Source organism: Amia ocellicauda, chromosome 12, assembly GCF_036373705.1.
Source record: "Amia ocellicauda isolate fAmiCal2 chromosome 12, fAmiCal2.hap1, whole genome shotgun sequence".
Lineage (NCBI taxonomy): Eukaryota > Metazoa > Chordata > Actinopteri > Amiiformes > Amiidae > Amia > Amia ocellicauda.
In genome coordinates this window covers 28,664,204-28,689,325 of record NC_089861.1, presented here as the reverse complement: position 1 = coordinate 28,689,325, position 25,122 = coordinate 28,664,204, and the positions used below count along the sequence as shown (strand labels likewise).

The window sequence follows — 25,122 nt, the reverse complement described above, 5'->3', positions numbered from 1 at the left end:
TCTCCACAAAAAGTGATTTGTTTAAAAAATGCCAGCAGAGATGCGAGCAGTGAGGAGAGTTTTGATTAAAAATGAGCGAAATCAGCAGCAAACAGCGGTCTCGAGGAGAGATACTTTAGTAACAATATGGTCTCACCAGGTCAATAACTAGTTAGGAGTTGGCAAATGGCAGCGAAGAAAGACGACTGAGCGCACCTTCTGTGAAAGGAAAGACATTACAGCCATGTTATGATGATGGAAACTTAATGCGACGATATAGATTGAACAGAAATGTTGTTTGTTAATGAACTGGTCATTAACTGGTCCGGTGTTACAACAGTTTATTGATCTGACCACAACTGCACCACAAATACCCCCAAAACAGCCGCATTAATAATCAATAGGCTAGCTTATAGTGATTGTTTTTTAAACAAGAATAAAAGTAAAAATACGCCACAAAATGAATGAAAATGTATCCACTCATACAAAGTATATTCATAATGAACGCTATCTTGTATTTTATTCAACACAGTAAAAGTGTCTGAAATAGTGAATCGGTGTAAATCCCTTAATGCATCAATACAAATAAATAAAAATAAAAGGCTGAGTTATCGTAGCATATTAATATAGTTGTATTTTCATTTCTGCTTGTCTACATGTGATCTCACGTTTTTTGTTTTGCTTTTTACAATGTATCTGTGTTGTGTGTAGACGCTGAATGAGTTTGATTTTCATGGTTATATAGGGTTTCAGAGACGCAGTCACCTCGGTGCTGATTATTACTGCCGTGTGTTTCTCCACTTCTACTCCGTGCTTGGGAACGCCCACACCAGTGACGTCAGCGTTCAGTTCCAAAACCGGTGGAAAAGCGGGCCGGTTTACAAAAAGTTCAGCTGGTTCCCAGGCCGAGCACCGGCTCCAGCACCAGCACTAGCTCCTTGTCGGTGGAAAAGCGCTGAGAGGCATTGCATTAGCCCTCAATGCCTGACAGGTGAGTCTGCTGCCCCTTGGAAACAAAGAACCTGGGTGCTTTTTGGGGAATGTCGTTTTTTAGCAGCGGCCATTTTGTAATGTGTAGTTCTTTTTAATAGTACCCATCCACTACATGGCTATGCATTTTGCCACAGTGTAATTCAAAGCATAATACATTTTACGAATTCCAATTTACACATGTGTGTACTGTATACAGATGTATGAGATCTTACATCCTGGATTGTAAAAGCTGAATGCAAACAAGATGTTAGGATACAGTCAAGGGCCAAGGGAAAGGGAGCATTGGGGAAATCAAAATAACAATACAAGTAGTAGTAATGTAAGGCAAGTAGTATAATAAATTTGTAAAGTCCTATCTTACAGAAAAGTAAATGATTAAATTACAAGTACTGTCTGAAAAGATGTGTTTTGAGTAAGCGCTGGAAAGAGGTCAAGGACTCTGTTGTTTTGACTTCAGTGGGAAGGTTGTTCCACCACTTAGCGGCCAGGGATGAGGAGGAGCGGCTCTGGAGGAATTCGACGTATGTTGCTCAGGAAGAATCTACAGGTACGTGTCAGCGTGGTGATGTTCTGGGTGTAGGAGAGCACAGGATCGAGGGTGACTCCTAGATTTTTTGCGGAAGAAGAAGGAGAGAGGGTGGTGGATTCCAAGGGGATCGAGATGGAGAGATCAGCAGAAGGTGAGGAAGAGTGGGGGAAAAACAGCAGAACCGATTTGGAGAGGTTGAGCTTGAAGTGGTGTGACTGCATCCAGGTGGAGATACCAGACAAACAGGAAGAGATGTGAGAGGGGATGAGAGGGTCAGAAGAGGGAAAAGACAGGAAGATCTGGGCATTATCAGCATTACTCCCGCAATCCAAACAAAACAAGGTTTGTACAGGATATAACAAAGATCTTAATAACACAACTAAACTTAATTAAATGACCGATATCCTTTATCAAAAGGAGACGTCTAAGCTGGCTCTATGAGGAGCGATATCATATAGTAAACAGATAACTGAAAACCAGTTTAATCCTTAGCTTTCTTTTAACATGTTAGTCAAATATATTTACTTTTAAACAATTACGGGAAGAGTCTTACACTATTAATATATTATATATTATACAAGTATACTTGTTTTGTTGATTACTGGTGATCATACAGTGAGTGAAGATCAGGAGTGCAGTGACAGACAGAAATGACTAAAGGTGATCTTGATTTATACCTGTTAGGCAGGTGCTTGCCAGTACACCTGAGGGGAACTGTGAGGGACAAGAGAGGGAATCTCACCATTAATTGAAAAGAAGATCAGACAAGAAAACAATGGGAAGAAGTGCAACACATTGTCATGCTGTCTGTCTGCACCTCCTCCAGCTCACCACCAGATGTAATTCTCCTCTCATGTCATTATTCCATTATCCCTAGCACCTGTTCTTGATTTCCCTCACTCAAACACCCAGTGTATTTAAGCCCAGCTGAAAGCCTAGATCAACGTGAAGTCATTGTTTGCGCTAGTATCAGTTTCCAAGCCTTTCCTAGTGCCCCGCTCTTTCGTGTTTGACCCTTGCTTCCCCTTAGCCACTGTTCTTCGGATTTCCTTATTGTCTTCTGTTATTTCTATTGTTTCTGGATTACCTGCATTGCCCTGTTTGCTTGTCTCTCGACCTCTGCCTGTTCTCCTGACCACGTTTTCGGAACTGTCTCTGCTACTGCTGTTTACCGGCCCCAACCTCCCTGCCTGGATAGAACTTGCTCCGCGCCTGGGTCCCCGTTCGCCTGGTCAGTGCACCATGACCGACCTGACACACATAATGTGAAAATTATAATGAAAAAACTTAATTAAATTAAAACAAGTGTTTGTGTATTTCAATTATTTTGAAAATAATAAGCTGTGCTTATAGGGACAGACATTATCACATTGAGCATGGGTTAAATAATAGTGCTCTGTATCTTTGTCTACTGCTTTTTAATGTTTGCATATGGCTGAATGCAGTACGTTACTATAATTTTTACAAGAATTTGTTATTCATTGCCATATATACGGGTTATAACAGTATATTCTGTATTTATTTCCAAAAAGCATTAATGCAACTAGGAAATGTGGTAGCGTTACAGAAATTGACAGGCAAATACGAAAGTTTACAGTTAACATTTAATCTATACATTTTTAAAAAGCCACCAATAAAAATGGCATGCAATATCCTGCAGTAGTGCTAGGACAACATTTAGGGAACCTGTAATACACGTCCTCTAAAAGTATTGGTAATGGCACAGGGACATCATAGAAAGTACACAAAAGACGTCCCAATAAACATTTAGGAACCCTACAAAATAATGTCCTGGTGATGCTTACTTGTGACATTCTTTTATGGTTTTGGGAATGGTACAGGGATGTTCATAGGACGCCATAGGAAGGTCATAAAAGACATCCAGGGAACCCTATAAAATAACGTCTCATTAATGTTGGTTTATGACGTTCTTTTATGGTCTTGGGAATGGCACAGGGACATTCACAGAACGTCATAAGAATGTCACAAAACACGTCCTGTGAAACACTTAGGGAACCCTACAAAAAAGCATTCTGGTAACGTTAGTTTGCAACGTCCTTACAACTTTAAAGAACGGGACATCGCGGGGACCGTTTTTGTTAGCTGGGTATGAAATAAAAACAGATGCAAACAAAACATTTGGGGAACGGGTAAGCTTAAGAAATGTCCACTCACATACAGTTAATTGGTCCAATTGCACTTTGTCCCATGTTTAATTCCACTGCTGTCTTGTGGTGGCTGACATCGCTCACGCTTTGCCTGTCCACTTTCAATCAAGCATGCTTTAAATAATTCCTACAATCTTCGCCTCGTTTAGTGTCAGATTGCCATTCTCATTCCCCTCGGCTCTTTAGATTGTACACAGCTCCCCCTTTTTATCCTGGTTCACCACACTCTAACCCTTCACTGTAAATGTACAGGTAATTTCTAACAGTATTCTACTGTATTTTCATAAAACGGTAACATGCTGTATCTTTAACAGCATGGTTGTAAATATACAGCAGATTTCAGTTTTCAGCCCGTTTAATTCGTAATACAGTGTCATACCGTAGAGACATTTAGAGTTAATGAGACAATGCTGACACTGGGCCGGTGCTGTGCCAACACATTGGGGTTTATTTTCAACAAGGCTAATGAGACACATTGTTTTATGCCTTTCAATATTTGAAGTGATCCTGAAACTGTCGCGAACTTCATTACAACACAACTTCTTGGTTGATGTATAGGCTACCCACTGGACTGAAATTTGCGTAATGCATTTAAGCTTCTGTGAAGTTTGCTTATTCTCTCCGTATCTCGCTTCTTTTCTAAGTGTATTGTGGTTTCCTCCCATTTCCACCCAGTGCGAAGACATGCGGTTCAGGTTAATTGGTCAATCAAAAGTGCCCGTTGTGAGTGTGTGTCCGCGGTGCCAGTAGGGGTTCGACAGAGTGGTCTGGACCGTCGCGCACTGGTCTAGTTACAGCAAACTGAATGCGCTGGCATTTGTTTTAGTTTTCTTGACACAACTCATAAAAACTATGCAAACTACAATCATAATAATCATGCACATGTTCATATTAGTATATTTTACGTGTGCCTATTGGTAAATACACGATTTCTGCATAATGAACACATTACAAATGAGGTAACCCATCAGAATAGCTTTAAACCTCCTTCACACAGAAGGTTACGTGTCGTGGTGTAGCGGCTGAACACAGCGCTGTGGAGCTGGGGGTGAATGTGGTTCGAATCCGAGTGGAGTGCTTCAATAGTACCGGTTATATGTGTACTTACATACTATAATACTTATGCTTGTCCTGTTGTTATTATTCCGTACAATAGTGGGGTTAAGTCTGTTAACCATTGAGTATAGTTATGCCTGCTTGAAATTATATATTTTAAGCCTTCATCTGTGTACACTTGCTGAGGTCCGGACCACATGGACAGAGTGGTCTGAATCACCGCACAGTGGTCCCTTTTGATAAGTATGATATTGTTTGTGTATGGTTTTATACAGTTTTAACTGTTACATATGTGGCGGTCTCAGTCCACTGTACGTTTTTCACTTTGATTACTTTGATTAAATACACCTATATCAAATTTGCACGTTTTGTGTTCTCCCCTTCCAGTCCCTGTGCAGTTCGATGTTTAATTGAATAATTGAATAGAGTATTTAAAGCCCCTGTGTCGCAAGTTAAGGGGTGGCCACTCCTTTGATTTGTAGTCCTTCAATAAACCCGAATGTGTTGGCACAGCACCGCCCCAGTGTCAGCATTGCCGGCCCATTATGTCGTGATCACGAGGTAACCAGAGAGGCTTTTTTTTTTTTTTTTTTTTTTTTTTTTTTTTTTTCTCCCCATGTCCTCAACTAGCCACTGTAGACATTGCATTCTGGGATTTATTTTTTTCGCGCTTATTTCAAATTTTCTAAGTCTAGCTAACTAGCAAATACATTTTAATTGTGCCTGTACTGCAAACTTGATTTGTCAGCGGGGTATCATGAACAAAACCCAGAAATAGTTCTTTGTGTTAGTAAAATAAGCCAGTGGTGTATGACATTGTGTGTAGTTTCTAAGCTTTGTGAGCTTCAGTTCACTTTTCTAGCGTTTGCCTGTGACGAAGGATAAATGGACGGCACTGCGTGAGAAGACAGAATAAAATCGTCTAAATGATCCAACATTTGTGCCTGTGAAGAGGATACATTTTGGGGTGTGAGAAGATGGACATGATTTTGTGTTATCATTTTGCCAGCACATGAAAATCCATAGTAATGTTCCTAATGCTGATTTTAAATGTGGTATTCCAGATAGCTCCAGATCTTTTAGAAATGTTCCTGCTTTCAAGGCTCATATCTACAGGGATCACAAAAAGAGGGCCACAAAGACATCTGTGGAACAGACTTTCTGCCTTTTACATGCTTTATCGACATCAACATCAAGTTAATATTCCCCTATAAAAATACAATATTACTGTAGGCAACAGTTTAATACTGTAAAATTACATATTACAGTAGGATACTGTATCTTGTAATAACAGTACTATACTGTAAATGTTGATTAGTACAAAATGTTACAGTAGTGAAAATACAGTAAGTGGCTGGCAACCCAGCTGCCAGTATTTTACAGTAAATTTACAGCTAAATGTTTTACAGTGTTTGACAGGCTGTGCAGGATAACTTTTTATTACCCAGAGTAGGCTACATACCATTCACATGCTCTTTCTTTCATTTTATATTTGTATCTCTTTTTATCTATCTTGAGCGCTATGTTTTTTATCATTTTATTTTCTCAAACTGCAATTCAAACTGAACGTAATAACTTAATAAAGTAACACCCTGTATTCTCTGCGGTGTGAGCCGTTAAAATGTTTGGATTTTTATTATCTTTTTAACTCTTTCAACTTGCAAGGGAATAAAATCTTCACCACTTCCTGATGTGGAGCAGAGCAGTAACTTACTTGGGAGTATACTGTATACTGGTCTTGTGTAACAAGCCACGGAGGTGGAAACTGGTGCTCCATCTGTTTTGCATTTCTGTGATGGGCTGTGTCTCCCAAGTCAATTTTGATACATCACACACAATTAAATATTCTAAATATTCTAAAACTTAAATTAGTTGTGGCTTCTAAAACTATAAAGGGTATCTCTTATGTAATTGTGACCCCGCTACAAGACTCCAGTACTTCTATACCAGATTTATCTGGTCTAATATTCCAGAATATAATTGGACCACACCACCCTTATTGGAGGTTATATATAAGGGACAATGTATTTAACAAATACTAAAACCATGAATGTATAAATGTAGTTCAGAAATATACTCAATGAGCAGTTTTATTCTCACAAAATTACAATAAATAGGTCAAATAAAACAGGCAAACATTAAAAACAATATAACAAATACATTGGGTTGCTAAGATATGGATTAATTATTTACATTCGAGAAGGCAACGATATATCCAATTTCGGGGTAAAGTGCAAATGCAAAAATAGTAAGATATAGATTAATTATTTACGTCCAATGAAATTATAGATCTGATTTCAAAGTAATAAAGTGCAAATGCAACAACAGCAAGCTATAAGTTTGTCATTTACATCCAACGAGGCGATGAGGTGGAAAGTAACGAATTACAACTACTCTCATTCCTGTAATTTAGGAGCTTTTTCGTGCAGGCCTACTTGCACTTTTTTGAGTATTTTTCAAATTTGGTAATTTTACTTTGACTTAATTATGTTTTGAGTGAAGTATTGTACTTCGCTAGTTTTAAAAAGGCATTCGTTACAGAGTACGCATTTTGTAAGCTGTCACAAAAAAGAAAAAATGTCTGATAGACAAAAAGACCAATAAATGAAGGAGCAATACATTCAAATTGCAAACATTCTACCCACAGCATCCAACAGGCCAATCACGTGCGTGTGATGTTGCGGTTGGTCAGTTAATTAATCAAAGATTTGAAGTCAGTCAAGGTCAGTTAAGCAGCTAGCTATCTAACCACCAGTATCAGTGATTAGGGGTGTACATTTTTTAATCAAAATCGAAGATAGATCGAAACAAGCATTTCATTTTGACCATTGAATTGAAAGACGGGGTCGTGATTTATTAATTTATTTGGCTTCGCCAAAGCAATATTAATTCAGGTATCAACAAAAACAAAACTACAGCAGACAGTAAATATCTCTGCGTATATGAATTTCTCCAGCATATCCGTTCTTACATGTCACAAAAAAATGAATTACATATCTATACTGCTTTTCAGCTGTGAATTCCTCAAATGTAAGTATTATAAACACTTTCTTCTCCAACCGCGGAACCTGCAGTTTATGCGGTAGCATATACTGAATACAATATAGCCAACAATCTGGGCTTTGTAATAAGAATTAGTAATTGTGGAAGGGTTATAATCGTGTTGATTCCTGAAACATGAAGTATATTCATATATTATTGTCACTATTTTATTACCAGATTTGCACCTGCTATAGCTCTCCTCTGCCTCCCCTCTGATCAGCTCAGCAAGTTTCTGTCGGTTGATCTCGTTGCAAACCCAGTTTTCTGTAACAATGCTTTGATCATTTTTTATTATAGGGCACTGTAGTGTTGAAAAGCACGTTTACTGCATTGCTGTATGCAGCTGTAAATGAGACAGAACCATTTCAAAGCGCTTTCAAAATGCATAATTCTGTTGGCTATGTAATATTTCAGTTTCCTGCTAATTTTATAACTGTATATGTCTGCTAAGATATGTGCATACTGATTTATAAAATGTATTGTGTAAAGTTTGTTTTATTTTTTCATCTTAGGTTATTTTAGGTTATTTTAAAGAAAGCGTATTCAGGATTTTTGGGAGAAATAGCCCATCCTTCTATTTTCCCCATTGTAGTCTATGGGCATTCCGTTTTGTCATTTGTTTTAGTCTGTCCACAATAAACTAATATAAAAGTTATTTGTGTTCTAGGTAAGGTGGTATTGTGATTTTTTTTATTTTTATTTATTTAAATATCAGCTACAGCCATTTAGAAATACTAACACAACATTTAGTAAACGGTAACAGTTTTATTAATCATTAAAACTGTTACTTTATTGTTACATATCTCTGCATATCTCCAAGCTCTCAATTACTTAATTGAACCCTTAATTGAACTAATAATTTCCTAAATCAGAGCCTTTTCATTATTAAAAAAAAAAAACTTTTATTAGGGAAAGGGAGAAGGAGATGAAGTAGTGGTCTGAGATGTCCATGGATGTCACGGAGAGTGAAGGGGAGCTGCCTCTAGAGAAGATGAGGTCTAGCTGGCGGCCTGGCCAGTGAGTGGGGGGAGAGAGAGAGAAGTTAAAGGAGTGAATAAAAGGAAGAAGTCCTGCACAGATGTAAGGGTTGGAGAGGTGGATGTTGGAGTCTCCCAGGAGGATGGTAGGTGAGGATAGCGAGGGGAGGGAGGAGAGAAGAAAGTAGAGTTCATCTAGGAAGGAGGTGTGTGGACCAGGTGGACGGTAGAGAACTAGAAGGAAGAGTTGAGAGGGAGAGGCAAGATCCACTGCATGGAATTTAAAGCTGTGCATCATGAAAGAGGAGAGAGAGGGGCAGGGACAGAGAAGGGGAGAGCTGGAGCCCTGTTCTTCCTCCCCACCTGTTAAGACGAGGGGAGTGGGACAGGACAAACAGAGAGGATAAGGCAGCAGGGGTGGTAGAGTTGTCCGAGGAGATTGTAAGAGAATTTGGAATTGCTTGGTTTTTCAGTCAATCTAAATAAATAGTTGAACTGAAAACTCATAGGTCAATTGGTTTCTCTTTTAAGATTCTTTTTAGAGGGAAGATGCGGTCAAGACACAGATGTGCAATAATCATTTATTTTGACAAAAATAGGAAACTAATATCATTCAATTATATTACTGAAAATAAGTAATATTAAGTTTCTGCTGGATTACAGTAAGAAACAGATAATACCCATTTTCTTCTTTCTCCTCACAGTACAGCTTATAGGCCAGTCTGGTCAGGCAGGAAGCGGTGTGTCTCTCTCTGTCTCTCCTCTCCAGCTCTGTCTTGTGTCTCGTTGCAGGATGAAGAAGTTAAGAGAACTCAAATTCTCTTTGTTTTCCCTTTTATAAGGTTTCCTTCCAACCAATAGCATTTTGCCACCACCATGACTTGGGTGTCTTATGTTAAAGTAATCTAGAAGTGGGGGTCATTTCGAATTTGGCTAAGAGCCAATCAGAGGACAGGTCCCTTTTGGTCTCTGGTCATAAATATAGGGTTACCAGGGGCTACCAGGGGCTACCAGATAAAAGGGAGGAGGTCTGTTTCCTCTACTAAACCAGATGGTATAGAATTTCCCACAGAAAAATATATTCTAACAAATAATATTTTACAGTCCCCACCTTGGGAGGGAAAAACATTCAACAGATGTTTGACCTTTCAGTAAATAATAAAATAATATAAAAAGAATGCAGAACAAAACAAAAAATAAATAAAAAAATAAAAATCGGGAATTACAAAATACAAATAAACATTTAGTCAATGCACCTATTATATGTAGTTGTGAGGTAGATTGGATTTACCAAGCTTATTACGTGAAACTAATCTCTCACTGGTGAGAGAGAGAGAGAGAGAGAGAGAGAGAGAGGGAGAGGGAGAGATATATAGATATGCAGATAAATAGATAGATATACGTATACATATATATGTACAGTATGTACAATATTGTTCAAAAGTTTTAGGCAAGTGTGAAAAAATGCTGTAAAGTAAGAATACTTTCAAAAGTAGACATGTTAATAGATTATATTTATAAATTAGCAAAATGCAAAATTAGTGAACAGAAGAAAAATCCAAATCAAATCAATATTTGGTGAAAACATCCTTTGCCTTCTAAGCAGCATCAAATCTTCTAGGTACACTTGCACACAGTTTTTGAAGGAACTCAGCAGGTAGGTTGGCTCAAAAATCTTGGAGAACTAACCACAGTTCTTGGGTGGATTTAGGCGCCTCAGTTGTTTCTCTCTCTTCATGTAATCCCAGACAGACTCAATGATGTTGAGATCAGGGCTCTGTGGGGGCCATAACCATCACTTCCAGGACTCCTGGTTCTTCTTTACATTGAATATAGTTCTTAATTACTTTCACTGTAAGTTTGGGGTCACTGTCATGCTGCAGAATAAATTTGGGGCCAATCAGATGCCTCCCTGATGGTATTGCATGATGGAAAAGTATCTCCCTGTACTTCTCAGCAGTGAGGAGACCATTAATTCTGACCAAATCCCCAACTCCATTTGCAGAAATGCAGCCACAAACTTGCAAGAAACCTCCACCATGCTTCACTGTTGCCTGCAAACACTCATTCGTGTACCGCTCTCCAGCCCTTCGCGAACAAACTGCCTTCTGCTACAGCCAAATATTTCAAATTTTGACTCATCAGTCCAGAGCACCTGCTGCCATTTTTCGTGCATAGTTTACTCGCTTGGCCTTGTTTCCATGTTGGAGGTATGGCTTTTTTGGACGCAAGTCTTACATGAAGGCCACTTATGACCAGAGTTATCTGACAGTAGATGGGTGTACCAGGGTCCCACTGTTGTCTGCCAATTCTGAGCTGATGGCACTGCTGGACATCTTCCGATTGCAAAGGGAAATAAGCATGATTTGTCTTTCATCTGGGGTGGATTGTACTAATGGGATCTGGGGTCCGATGTTGATTTCAATTGTGTTGTACTAAAAGGATAACAGCTCAATCTGAGCTCTGATCCGATCTCAAGAATGTTCCTGCTGTTGAGCAGGATCAAAGCTTGATCCGACTTTTTAAAATGCAGAAACTCTGTAGACTTCATCTAGATTGCCGGTGTCAAACATGCAGACCACGGGTATTTAAAGACAGGTAAAAGCCTTTAGAGGTTTTTCGTGAGGAAGATGTTTGAAACCTGTGTAGATTAATAGCATGAAGCATATTTAATCTCACAGACATAACTGATTCTGTTTTAGGACCTACATCGAAGTGCAGTCATAATTCCAAAATGTTTGAAGCTGCGTTTAGTGTTGAGATATTTTGCAACCAGCAGGTTTCAGCAAATAGTAGGTAACATTATCGATGTAGACAAGTCTGGTTAAGCACAGATAAACAACAAAAATGTGACTTAAATTATTTACAAAGATTTGCACTTTCAAATAAACAAAATAATGTTGAACTGTGCATTATGCTTTTGTGTTTTTATGCTGAGGTGTAGCTTAGGGTTGTATTTATTTACTACTATTTACTACTGTACCACAGCTGTGCAATGCTTTGAGAAGTGCCCCTACACTCCATACTTCTAAGACATTTCTTAAAACTCACCTTTTAAAAAACGCTATTAAGGATCTCTCTTACACTTAGTTGCAAGTTTTTTTAAATACTCTTGAGTTGCTACTGTTGTGTTGCCTGTTTGTTCTGACAAAAGTGATTGATTGTCTAATTATTATTATATATTTTTTGTAGTTAAAGAAATGTGCACCAGTTCAAGAAACTGCAAAGGTTGTGTACTTTGTGAGGTTTTAACAGATCTGATGTGCTCTGTCCTTAATGGAAAACATTTCTGATGATGGACTACAAATGATTGTGTCGATCCAGTGGCAATGATAAACACACTGACATTGACATGCATTGGGAAATGTTGTGAACTGCTAAGCTTATTTAATTAATTACCTCATCAGCAATATCACAGTATAGTTTTCTGAAAGGTTTATGATTGCTGTTGAGTCATTAGAGTGGTAGGAGTTCAAATAGCCACACCAGAGACTGACGAGCCAGTTCATGTCCATAGGAAACTAGTTAATAATTAATAGTTAACTAGTTAACTGCTTAATAATTGTATCAAAAAATTGTATCAGTGGATCCTGATCTTGATGTGCTTCGTACAACACTTCTTCTTGATCCAGTGAGCCCGGATCCAATCCTGTTTTCTGATCCTGTTAGTCCAATCGACCCCTGCTGCAGTAAGTTTCCTTGACCGACCACTGCGTCTACAGTCCTCAACGTTGCCCGTTTCTTTGTGCTTCTCCAAAAGAGCTTGGACTGCACATCTGGAAACCCCTGTCTGCCTTGAAATTTCTGCCTGGGAGAGACCTTGCTGATGCAGTATAACTACCTTGTGTCTTGCTGTGCTCACTCTTGCCATGGTGTATGACTTTTGACAGTAAACTGTCTTCAGCAACCTCACCTTGTTAGCTGAGTTTGGCTGTTCCTCACCCAGTTTTATTCATCCTACACAACTGTTTCTGTTTCAGTTAATGATTGTGTTTCAACCTACATATTGAATTGATGATCATTAGCATATATAGATAAATATAATCTATTAACATGTCTATGTTTTGAAAGCATTCTTAATTTACAGCATTTTTTCACACCTGCCTAAAACGTTTGCACAGTACTATATATTGATAGTAGAACCTATCCAGGTGGTATCTGCTAGCGGGTGGATCAATGCTGGCGTGTTCACTGATATGTTAATTTGTGTGAATTTATAAAGAGCGCTATACACAGTATTAGATTTCAGCACCTGGACAGCTCCACACAGATTAAGAGCCGTCATGTCTTGGTTTCAGATGTGAAGGATAGGGCAACGGAGTTTATGTATGTATTTTCATGTGAGTGTTTAATTAATCAATTGATATTGCAGCTGCCTCTCTCCAATGTTATCAATGTATACCAACCTCTCCTATGCCCTTCTGGGACAAACGACCAGCGCTGCATTGACTACTAGTGTCACTGTAGGTAAGATACATCTTTACAGTCTGGGGAGATGATCATTTAATTGTTCAAGTTTGATAGAAAGAAAGGGCAACATAAATGGGGTGGGGGTTGTTCACTATGACTTGAAGCAACATGTCCAGCATATATATTGTCTATGACCTGAGGGAGCCATCTTGATTTTCTGAAGCTGCTTGTTTTCTTTCAGTGGGGGAAACAACAGAGGTGAACATGAAGTCATGTGCAGAACCCACAGGCTGTGGAGAACCAATCTCGATCAACTTTGGAGTGCTTGGGAGGACGACTGTCAACTCAAAGTGCTGCAGCACAGAATTGTGCAACACGCAGAATGTTCCCGGTAATCAAGCTACATGTTTAGGCTAAACCTTCTGTGCATCTTTTTCTACAAATTAAAGCTAAAATGATAAGACAGTGAAAATTTATTTATTTCTAATTAATATTTTAAAATAGGATTCTATTGGATGGGGGAAACTGAAGATCCAATCCCACAATGTGTTTTGTTTTTTCAAACGTTAGCCAATGAGGTCATGAAACCCTCCAAACTCAAAATACTGTTTATTAAGATTAAGTATTTAAAATTACAATTAAAAAAATATACAAATTTTAATGTTTATGATTAAAATATTTTTTAAATCCAATTCTAAAAACCATTTCTAAAATCATTAAAATTCTGAAACAAATCAATCAAAGCAGTGAAAAGTGAACTCAACAGTAAATGAACATTAAAAAGTGCATTAATGCAAACAAAATCAAGTGAAACAAAAACCAACACAACTAAGGTCAAAACACTCTGGTGCATTGTAATAAAACAGGAAATGCATTAGACAAATAAAATAAAATAAAAAAGGAAATAAAATATTAAATAAATGTATTTAAATAAAAATAGATGGCCAATGCACCAGAGAAAACAAACAAAAAACACCAAAACCATGAACTTAATTCAAAGTGAAATACTTTTAAAACAATTAAAATCATTTTTTTAAAGTACTAATTTTCATTAATAAAAGAGTAAAAACTCTTGACAGAGTATCTGTCCCCGGAGGTGGGGGTCCCATCAAGAGATCCTGAGCTCCCCCAGATCTTGAATATGCCAGTTCTTGAAGGCTTCATCCTTGCCCCTCTGGTGGATCACTAGGACCATACCCCTCCGCACGATGACTTTCGTGTATAGATCCTGCTTGTTGAAGAGACAGATGTTCAGTCTCTCTGTTTCACCACACAGATGACACGCCACCAGCATCTCAGAATTGATGTTGAAAGTCCCCTGGCTCGTGCAAACAGGATCTACACGGTGGTCGTCCATGCAGGAACAGTGAACCTGCATAGGAACGGAGGAAACAGGAGCCAGACCCTGCAAGCGGAGGGGCAGTCCCTAAAAATATGACCCTCTGTCTCCCTTCCCAGGCAGCCCTTGTAGGGGCAGGTGTCAAAAAGGGCTAGGCCCCTTCTGTACATGAACACTCCGGTGAGGAGACACTCATGGCCATCCAGGAGACGTCTTTCTGTGTATTTGTGAGGCAAGCGGGCATAGCGTTAGCCCAGATATTCCGGCAGGTTTCAGGAGTGAAATCTTCTATGCAGCTGGTCTCCTGGGTAGATCTCATCTGGCAAACAGATGGTTTTGTAGTCCCAGGAAACCAGCATGACTTTATGGAGGCCTACTTCAAGTGCAAAGGCTTGGATCACCCTGTAGAACAGCGGGGGTAGAACAGTGTTGGCCTGGTGTTGTCCATGGCGCAGAGGCCAAGTGGTCTCAGGCTGCTGGCAAAGTAAAAGTGGTTGATAAAACTCACTTTCTTTCCAGCAGCCTGGATGTTCTTAATCGCATATGCCAGCCTCTGTGCCTTAATGAGCTGCACAACATCTGGGACCAACCTACCTCCATCCAGGGTGCCCTTCACCATTTGCACTCTTTTCATCCTCTCCATTTTACTCCCCCAGACAAAATGAAATATAATTCTATTTATCATTTTTGCGGTGTGCCTGTCTGGGGAAAATATCATGCCAATGTAGAGAAGTATGGATGGCCTTTATGACCAGTACCTTACCAGTCATCGTCAAGGTCCTTGTGCTCCAGCAGTGGATCTTCCTTTGAACTTTGGATAAAGCTTCCTCCCAGTTCCCAGTGTCCATTTTGGTCCCGTCGATCATGAACCAGAACCTTGTTGGCCAGTTTCACAGGGAACACGGTTGGCGAGCCTCGGCCGACAGGCCTTGCTTGGGAGAGGTAGACCTCACTCTTGGCCTTATTCACAGCAGCCCCCATCGCTCTGCAGAAGCCGTCCAGCAGTTCTTCCAACATGGCCATGGACAGTGTGTCCGTGCAGACCACAGCTATGTCATCCATGTAGGCCAGGGCTTTCAGTTGCTGTCCGCCAGCACCTGGAAGATGGAAACCTGTCACACGTGCGTCTGCATGAACGGCTCCAAACAGAGGACATACAGCAGGGCCAACAGGGGACAACCCTGTCAAACCCCTGACCTGACCGGGAATGGTTTGGTCAGGTGGCGGTTCACTAGGACCCTGCTGCTTAAGCTGCTGTAAATAATCTTCACCCACTTCCTGAAACCAAGAGCGAGGCCCATCCTCTCCATAACAAGCTGCAGGTATTCATGGCCCACTCTGTCGAAGGTCTTCTCCTGGTCCAAGCTGATCAGGACCAGGGGAAGCCTTTTCTCATTCAAGTAGGCCACGACATCCCTGAGCACCATGGTGTTGTTAGCTGCCGATCTCCCCTAGGCACCACAGACCTGGTTGGAACCCACAACTTGAGGGAGTGGCCACTGTAGCCAGAGTGTAAGTGCTTTGGCCAGTATCTTGTAGTCGGTGCACAGGAGGCTGACTGGTCGCCAGTTCTTCAGATCCTTGGGATCTCCCTTCTTATGGAGAAGAGAAAGAATGGTCTTCTTCATAGAAGGGGCCAGTCGACCCTCTCTGTACACCAAGCACCTCCCAGAAGATCTTATAGAATTCAAGCAGGGATTCCATCAGGACCAGTGTCCTTCCAGAGTTAAGACTCTTTATCACCTGGGAGAGTTGAGTGGTGGTGATCTCTGGATCCTCCTTCTCCTCCTCGCCCCCTCCTTGCAGGACTCCAGCAGGGACAGAAAGTGATGGATCAGATTTCAGAGATGCTCAGTTTCACCCAGGCCATCAGCTAGGTTAAAGCCTGTTAGCTGTAGAAGATTCAGGCCTCGGAGGCGGGCGTTCAGGTGGGAATATCTTGCAGAGCTTTCTGTTTCCCTAGCTGAATGATTCATTCCCTTGATTCTAACCTTCACCATCTCCCAGCACTTTATGGGAGAATCAAAAAGGTCCCTCAGGGTCCTCCACTCCTCGAGGTGCCTGCCAAAGGTCTTTACGACATGAGGGTCATTGAGCAGAGAGGTGTTGAGCTTCCAGACCCCAGGCCCCGACTCCCATGTGCTCAGAATGAGCATCTCTGTCGTCAGGAGCCCATGGTCTGAAAAGAAGACCACGTCTGAAGACATGGCGGTCCCCTCCAGTGGCTTACTAAGGAGGACGAGATCTGTCCTGGAGAAGGAGGAGCCAGAAGAACTCACCCAGGTGAACAAGTGCACCAGGTCCCGACCTGCGTTGCAGAGTTCTACAAGGAGTACAGCAATCCCATCCGCTCGGGACATGTTGGACCTGGACCAGAAGGACTCGCCCAGGGTCCAACTGTCACAGAAATCTTTATATTCTTTTTGTAATGGGATGCCACACTCCTGCAGACAGATGATGTCTGCCATACTATAGCCAGTGAGTTTAAAACATTGTCCCTCTTTTTCACCTCAGCGATGCTCCTCACATTTATAGATATAATTGTTAAAGCTATAATGGCAGTGAGGGCAATTACCCATTCCATAACAATCATGTAAATAAAACATCCTCTTCCCCACTTCTCTCTTCTCCCTCACCCATGACTTCAACCATTTGTCTCACCACATGATCCTCTAGGAAGCCCATGAGGTGGGCTTGGGTCCCTCTACTTGGTAAGGCTGGCGGAACTCCACTGGGCACAGAGCGCGTGATGCTGGGAGTTCTCCCTGGTTCCTTTGTAGCCGAGGCACGACGAGCAGGTGGCATAGCAGAGGCCCTGTGTGGGAGATAATTGGATAGACCCTGTTTGATTCTGTTCTTATTGCTGGGGAGGAGACTGGTGCTAGTAGTATTAACTTGTGTACTCATCACACCCCCTCACTCACTCTCCACCTCTGTGACCTTCTTCTCTTCCCAGCGACTACAGTCCATTATCCCTCCCCCTCTGCCTCCATTTCCGACCCGGAGTCAGAGAGGGAGCCTATGAAACTCCTGAGGACCTCTCTACCCACTTCTTGGGGTGACTCCTTTGCAGAAGCCTCAATTTGTTTTTCTTCCTCTCCACTCCCACCGAGGGCCTGTGCCCTATTTGCATAGGAGGAGGGACAATTCATAAAAAGGTGCCCTCCCCCACCGCACAGGTTGCAGGCCTTCTCCTGCTTTCAGACCCTGGTCAGATGTTCTCTGCAGCAGATCTTGCACTTAATAACAGTGCAAGCTGCGGCTAAATGACCCATGGCCCCGCAGTTGCTGTTAAGCTGGGCATGCCATGGTAGAAGACAAGCCCTCTGTTTGCTCCTAAAACTACGGTGCTTGGCAGGTGGTGTACCCCGCTGATGGAGGCAACTTCCACCTGCAGGTGTACCTGCCACTGAGCACCAGTCCAAACCCCATCCTCACCTTACTGTCTGATAGGATCTCACAATGTCTCCTCAGCCATACCTCCACATCATACTCTGCCACCGCTTCATTAAAAAATGGAATAGTTATAATTTTAACTTCTCTGTCGGTCAGGACCTTGACTACAAAGTCACTCAGGGGCATGCAATCTTTCTTTTCTCTGTAAATGCTTCAGAAACTCTCCAGCACTTAAAAGCTCACCTCAAACATGTCTCTAGGTCCAGGCAGCTTCACCAAGCAGTTCAGTTCAGAGGAGCAAAGCCCAGGCCCCTCAGCAGCATGGACCTGTTGGATATGCCGCTTTGTAACTGTTTATGGCGACCAAATTGAATTTCTACTAGTTTTTGAACGTCAATGACTTAATGGTTCAATTGCTTTGACTGTTAATGCTGTCCACACTGCTGCTACTCTGTAGTATTCGAAAGTCAATGACTTTGACTTCATTGTTCATTGCTCTGACTATTAATGCTGACTACATTGCTGCTACTAAGTAGTTATTGAACTTCAATGACTTAATTGTTCATTGCTTTGACTGTTAATGCTGACTATATTGCTGCTACTCAGTAGCTCTTGCATGTCAATGAATCTGTCTTAATTGCTGCTCATCTAATGATGTGGAATGTACAAAGAAGTTAGCTAATGTAGTATGTGACACCTTTTTTGCTTTTGTGAAATATATTGTTAGTTAACAAATTTAAAGGGTTGTGTTGTGTGTTGCATGGGTGATCTCCCTTAGCACTCCCCTGGTTTTATAGGATGTCGTAGGAAGAAGGTGTTTAGCTTTCCAGTATTCCCTACTGCATTCTAGTAACAGTGTTAATGTTAATTTAAATTGGTAAATGTGATTATTTGCCTGGCACCCCGGTAACCTGCCGTTACAAATATAATCATTAATTAAATTGTGAGTTTTGATACTTGGTTTCAAATCCTTTGCAGTCAATGACTGCCTGAAGTCTGGAACCCATAGACATCATAGCTCTGCTAGGCCTGTACTGCAGCTGTCTTTAGTTCCTGCTTGTTCTCGGGGCATTTTGCCTTAAGTCTTGCCTTATAAAACTGATTTATAAAAACCAATCAGAGAGATAGCAAAAACATTAGGTGTGGCCAAATCAAGTACTTGGCACATTCTTAAAAATAAATAATGCACTGGTGAACAATTGTGGTGGATGACAGAAAAAATATTTCCCTGATGAAGAAAAACCCCTTCACCACAGTTGGCCAGATCAAGAACACCCTCCAGGAGGTAGGCATATCTGTGTCAAAGTGAATGATAATAATGCAAAATATGCAATGACAACCGCGGGGGTCAGCAGGACTCTTTCGGGGGGGTCCAAGTCTTAATTAGGGGGGTTAAACCCCCCCAATCCCCCCCGGACTTCAAACCCTGATAATAATAATAATAATAATAATAATAATAATAATAATAATAATAATAATAATAATATACATGTAAAAATGTATCAGCAATGATCTGTAGGTAATAGAGGCCATTGAGGTCAAAGCCATTATTCTGTGTCTGATCCTGATTATGTGTTTATTGTGCTTCATGACAGCATACACAAACAACACCCCAAACAGCCACAAGTGCTTCACTTGTGACAAAGAAGACTGCACTAAGACAATGAATTGTTTGGGGCCTGAAGACCGCTGTATCAAGTCCTTTGGTGAGTTTCTGTTATTCTACAGACCAGGAATTAACAGTCAGACAATAAACAAGGTCTCAGAAATGCCAGGCCCCAATCAAAACCTTGACCTTCTCAGAAATCGAAAACTACAAACCTGTACCCAATCACAAGTTAATTTATTGCAAGAGGCCACTTAAAAATTCAAATGTCTTGGGGTACAAGTTTGCTATCTATGGGTATTTTGATTTGGACTAGGCTACAGTTTCTGATTGACGTGCTATTCATAAATCAATTAAACAACTGAGAAATGTATTGGGAGCCACTACTGGACTGCAGATGGACAAATACAAATTAATAAAATATTATGTTATTATCATGACCCTGGTTCCCTTTAAAAGAAAGACAGACATTAAGGAATGGAAAGAGCCTTCTGACCTGCTAATCATGTGAAACCTTGTACCAAAGCTGCCCTATAGGGGCCCTGCTGGCAGTCCCACCCCTGGCATTTGTGAGAGTCTCCTCCTGTCATCTGCAGCCTGCCATTTCCTTGTCATGAAGGTCGTCTGGCTGAGCGACCCCTGAAGGGTAATGGCTGTCTTTCTTTTTCAGGGAACCAGGGTTATGATAATAACATAACATTTTATTAATTGCATTTCCTTTAGCTTTCCAGAAAGACAAACATTACTGAATGGGAAGGCAATAGTAGAACTGTTGCTAAGTATGTATAACTGATTCAAGTCCTAGTCCCTTCCTGGGAAAGTGCAGCAGTACCTCACGGTACTTGAGGGCAAGCCGATGGTTGTGCCTGAGTGCCCAGGGAAGGGCGCACCCTGTCTGTCACATTCAGGCTGTAGAACCTTGCGAAACCGGTCCAGGTCACAGCGTTACACAGGTCCTCCGGGGAAGCGCCATGAAAGAAAGCACATGACATGGCCTGTCCCCACTGGTACCATTGTATGTACATCGGTGTGATAGCAGAGTTGTAATGTCTTGAGTCAGTGACTCAGTATCACATCAGTTAATCCAGTGCCATACAGTAAATTATGTTGGAGCTCAATCCAAAATGTCAGAAAATTACTGTTGATGTTTGTTTATTTAGTGTGTGTATGTCTGTTTTTTTAGGTTAGATTAGCAACACACATACTGGTATGCACAGTAACACACACACATTTAATTTAATGCTAAGATAAGTTAAATTGTCCCCTCCCAAAAATAGTTGCCCAGCTGCATAGGTGCAGTGGACTTCCACCCATATGAATGCCGAGCTTTCTGCCCCTCTCGACAACAATGCGCCCCCTACATTAACTAATCTACAACTATCACACACCCCCCCACTCTCGACTCGGCGCAAATTGACAAATTCAAGGTGGTCAGCGCATGTGTTGCATGATTACTGTTACTTCTGTTGTTGTTATTATGTGGCCATAAAAAATACTGTGTATATATACAGTTGGGGAAAAAAGTATTTGATCCCCTGCTGATTTTGTACGTTTGCCCACTGACAAAGAAATGATCAGTCTATAATTTTAATGGTAGGTGTATTTTAACAGTGAGAGACAGAATAACAACAACAAAATCCAGAAAAACACATTTCAAAAAAGTTATAAATTGATTTGTATGTTAATGAGTGAAATAAGTATTTGACCCCTTCGACTTAGTACTTGGTGGCAAAACCCTTGTTGGCAATCACAGAGGTCAGACATTTCTTGTAGTTGGCCACCAGGTTTGCACACATCTCAGGAGGGATTTTGTCCCACTCCTCTTTGCAGATCCTCTCCAAGTCATTAAGGTTTCGAGGCTGACGTTTGGCAACTCGAACCTTCAGCTCCCTCCACAGATTTTCTATGGGATTAAGGTCTGGAGACTGGCTAGGCCACTCCAGGACCTTAATGTGCTTCTTCTTGAGCCACTCCTTTGTTGCCTTGGCTGTGTGTTTTGGGTCATTTTCATGCTGGAATACCCATCCACGACCCATTTTCAATGCCCTGGCTGAGGGAAGGAGGTTCTCACAAGATTTGATGGTACATGGCCCCGTCCATCGTCCCTTTGATGCGGTGCAGTTGTCCTGTCCCCTTAGCAGAAAAACACCCCAAAGCATAATGTTTCCACCTCCATGTTTGATGGTGGGGATGGTGTTCTTGGGGTCATTCCTCCTCCTCCAAACACGGCGAGTTGAGTTGATGCCAGAGCTCGATTTTGGTCTCATCTGACCACAATACTTTCACCCAGTTCTCCTCTGAATCATTCTGTTCATTGGCAAACTTCAGACGGGCCTGTACATGTGCTTTCTTGAGCAGGGGGACCTTCTGCTGCAGGATTTCAGTCCTTCACGGCGTAGTGTGTTACCAATTGTTTTCTTGGTGACTATGGTCCCAGCTGCCTTGAGATCATTAACAAGATCCTCTGGGCTGATTCCTCACCATTCTCATGATCATTGAAACTCCACGAGGCGAGATCTTGCATGGAGCCCCAGACCGAGGGAGACTGACAGTTATTTTGTGTTTCTTCCATTTGCGAATAATCGCACCAACTGTTGTCACCTTCTCACCAAGCTGCTTGGCGATGGTCTTGTAGCCCATTCCAGCCTTGTGTAGGTCTACAATCTTGTCCCTGACATCCTGACAACGCAAAAGGGGGACCTACACAATATTAGGCAGGTGGTCATAATGTTATGGCTGATCGGTGTATAGTGTTGTTTATCTTGTAAGTTGGTTAGGATAAATCTGCCAGATACCACAGCACAATTTAAATCAGTTATGGAGAGATCTCTTGCTGAGGGCTCCTCGACCAGAGAGCCGTAACTAAGCATACAAGAAATACATTCTTAATGCTAATGCCAGATATTGAATGTATAATGTATAATATTGAAAAGGTGACTAGTTTTGAAAAACACAACAGCATTTCAACTGGCAAGGAACTGTTCAGAGTTACAAAGTGCAGTCACTTAAAACCACTGTATAATTTACGATTACAGATCTTCCAATGCCAATATAATAATAATAATAATAATAATAATAATAATAATAATAATAATAATAATAATAATAATAATAATAATAATCTCTCATAATATCAGTTTTGTATCAGTTAACTGTAATCATGATAAGCAAAATTAATTTCATCTTAAAATGAAGTGTGCGTTGCTTTGGAAGTTCTGGTCCAAAGGGCAGAGCACAGTCTACAGGTTCACTAAAAACACTTCTAGCAACAAACTGTCCAGATTGGTCCCCCAGTACTAACAAAGCCCAGTTCTGCTGACCATCTGAAATCCCATTAGTGCAGTTTCTTAGGTGCTGGCAGCTGCTGGCAGTGAAAGCAGGCCCCGCCTCAGAGCCATTACAACCCCTAGCAGTTCACTTGTTTCCACCTCTGATGACCCCTCTCTGTTCCTTTTAGTTACTGCTGGTGACCAAACCATAGTCATAAAAGGATGTGCCACCAGCAACGTCTGCGATCTCAAGCCACCAAAGGAAATTCTCAACACCATTGGTATGGAATTAAACTGCTTTGAGAGAAACCTGTGCAACAACGCCAAGCGTGCGGTACAGAATCTCTTCCTTCTGCTGGTGTCTCTCATCCCCATCACCCTCTTCCCAGGGCACTCAGACACCGCTCTCTGCACTGCTTAGCTGCTGCACTGATCAGCTCAGCTCACTGCAGTGCTTTTGACAGGAACCAGTCTGGAGGAATCAGTCCCCTACTGCTGTGTGGGGCAAGTCTGGGCTGGGAAATTTAAACACTAAATATAAGTTAATCGGAGGAAGAGTAACAAACAGCTGTTAATAATGATAGACTGTGGCCTAAACCCAATGATCCATTGACCTACCTGTGAATCGCATATAACACACTTTCTCCCTTCAAAATTTTTAAAACATTTTCTTAAATTAAACTGCCATAGAGTACATGTGTGTAATTTGCCTTTTACATATAGGCATGGTTAGAGTACTATATACCTCACACTTTTGCAGTTCTTGTTTCCACCACTCCAATATGTGAAGCAGCAAAATCTCTGCATCATTATAATTGACAGAATATATTCTGAACCAAAGGTGTACACAATTTTCAAAAGTTTTCAGATTATCTTCATGGAGTAATTGTGCAAAATGACAATTAAAATGAATGACAGAATGTGTCACAATTTAATTTAATAGTGTAATCAACTATGTGATCAATAGTTTGACAACCATTATTCTGTACTGCTTAAACTCAATTTGAAACAGTGACTTGAAATATCATGAAGGCATGCAAGTCAAAGCTAAAGTCAGTTTGGTACAGGCTTAGGAAACACTGGATAAATAAAATGATTAAAACTGTGAAAATCCAAACTTGGAAATTACAAGAATTCAATGAATAAGGTGATTTAGGTATAGCTTTGATTCTGCAGAAATGTTTTGTGTTATCTGAAAGATGTCAGCTGCAATAAGGGATGATTATAGTGCAATGTTGTTGTTCTTTTAATATGCTATGTGTGCAGCTACCTTATGTGCTCTATTAAAAACTTTTGGAAATAAATGTACAGCGTGTGGTCCTGCTTTGGCTTGAAGTCAGCTTGACAGAGGCTAGTTTATTAAAGAGAGGCTAGCTGTCATTAAAATCTGGGTTTGTAATGTGTTCTCTCAGATATTCCCTCACAACCCTCTGTAGATATGCAGTGCAATCATGTGCTGCTAGTGTATGAATTACATGTCACTGTTCTCATCAGATCACAGGAATAATTACAATAATAGTAATAAATAGGGACTTTGGTTTGTCAACCGGAGTTACCTCTTATTTAGGTATTATTCATTTGAATTAAATACGTATTAAATACCCTAATGTAACTTTAACAAAGCACACACGGGACATATCATGTTTGGCCAGGTAGATTGTGTTAAACAACAAAAACAATGAGACGAAAATCATTAAGAGAAAAAAGAAAAAATTGCCCGATGTAAGATTTCTGGAATCAGGTTAACTCAACATTTATGATAAAGGTAATTTACCAACAATGATTAGAGATAATGTTTTCCCCACAAAGTGCTGTCAGGTCCAGACAGTGACACCTACATGTCTCTGGATGTGAGGACCATGTCTCAGGACTACAAAATGACGATGGACGATGAGTTTGTGATTGTCTGCCTGTGAGTCTACTATCTCTCATGATCATGTGACACCAACACAGCCTTGATCTCTTAGTATTTTTTAATTGGGTCCTGATAATCCAAGATCCTTTCCTCACTTTCTTGCCTTCTGTGAAATGTTAGAGGATGGGGACCCTCACAACCACCCTTACCCATGCAGGTTCAGTCAGGATCCCAGGACACACTCCACAGGCTCAGATAAGTGAAAAGTATTTATTTTCGTTTACACTCTATGCAGAATTCTCAATAAGTATGCAGGGCACAAAGTCTGCAATACTAGAACCCCTGGAGATAAGTGGGAAATTACCTAATCCTAAAACTCTGCCAAAATTGGCCTTTAATAAAATCTGGACTAACACAACAACATAAAACCTGGCCTTGTCTTCTTTCACCAACTCTATCTAATTCCATCGTCCTGTGACTCTTGGTGTGAAAAAAAATACATG

The 25,122-nt window shown here is 40.9% G+C and overlaps 1 protein-coding gene across 3 annotated transcripts; it reads left to right on the top strand.

Annotated features, from left to right (window-relative positions):
• Positions 1–1,453: 1,453 nt before the first annotated feature.
• On the top strand, positions 1,454–24,056 carry LOC136764856 (urokinase plasminogen activator surface receptor-like). 3 transcript variants are annotated; one of them, XM_066719203.1, is made up of 4 exons: positions 1,460–1,652; positions 13,396–13,545; positions 19,485–19,595; positions 22,953–24,056. In XM_066719203.1, exons 1-4 carry the CDS (start codon positions 1,634–1,636, stop codon positions 23,183–23,185), a joined length of 513 nt encoding a protein of 170 aa, XP_066575300.1. In that variant the 5' UTR covers positions 1,460–1,633; the 3' UTR covers positions 23,186–24,056. The 3 variants fall into 3 exon arrangements, 2 of the variants coding, with proteins under 2 accessions (XP_066575300.1, XP_066575301.1); XM_066719204.1 differs by having other exon boundaries at positions 1,461–1,843; XR_010821251.1 differs by lacking the exons at positions 13,396–13,545; positions 19,485–19,595; positions 22,953–24,056 and adding an exon at positions 2,186–3,280 and having other exon boundaries at positions 1,454–1,843.
• Positions 24,057–25,122: the final 1,066 nt, after the last annotated feature.

Excerpts from the sequence above, each read along its gene's own strand:
- LOC136764856 (XM_066719203.1), top strand. Across the intron at positions 13,546-19,484 it reads CAACACGCAGAATGTTCCCG|CATACACAAACAACACCCCA; the intron begins GTAATCAAGCTA and ends GCTTCATGACAG. Across the intron at positions 19,596-22,952 it reads CCGCTGTATCAAGTCCTTTG|TTACTGCTGGTGACCAAACC; the intron begins GTGAGTTTCTGT and ends TGTTCCTTTTAG.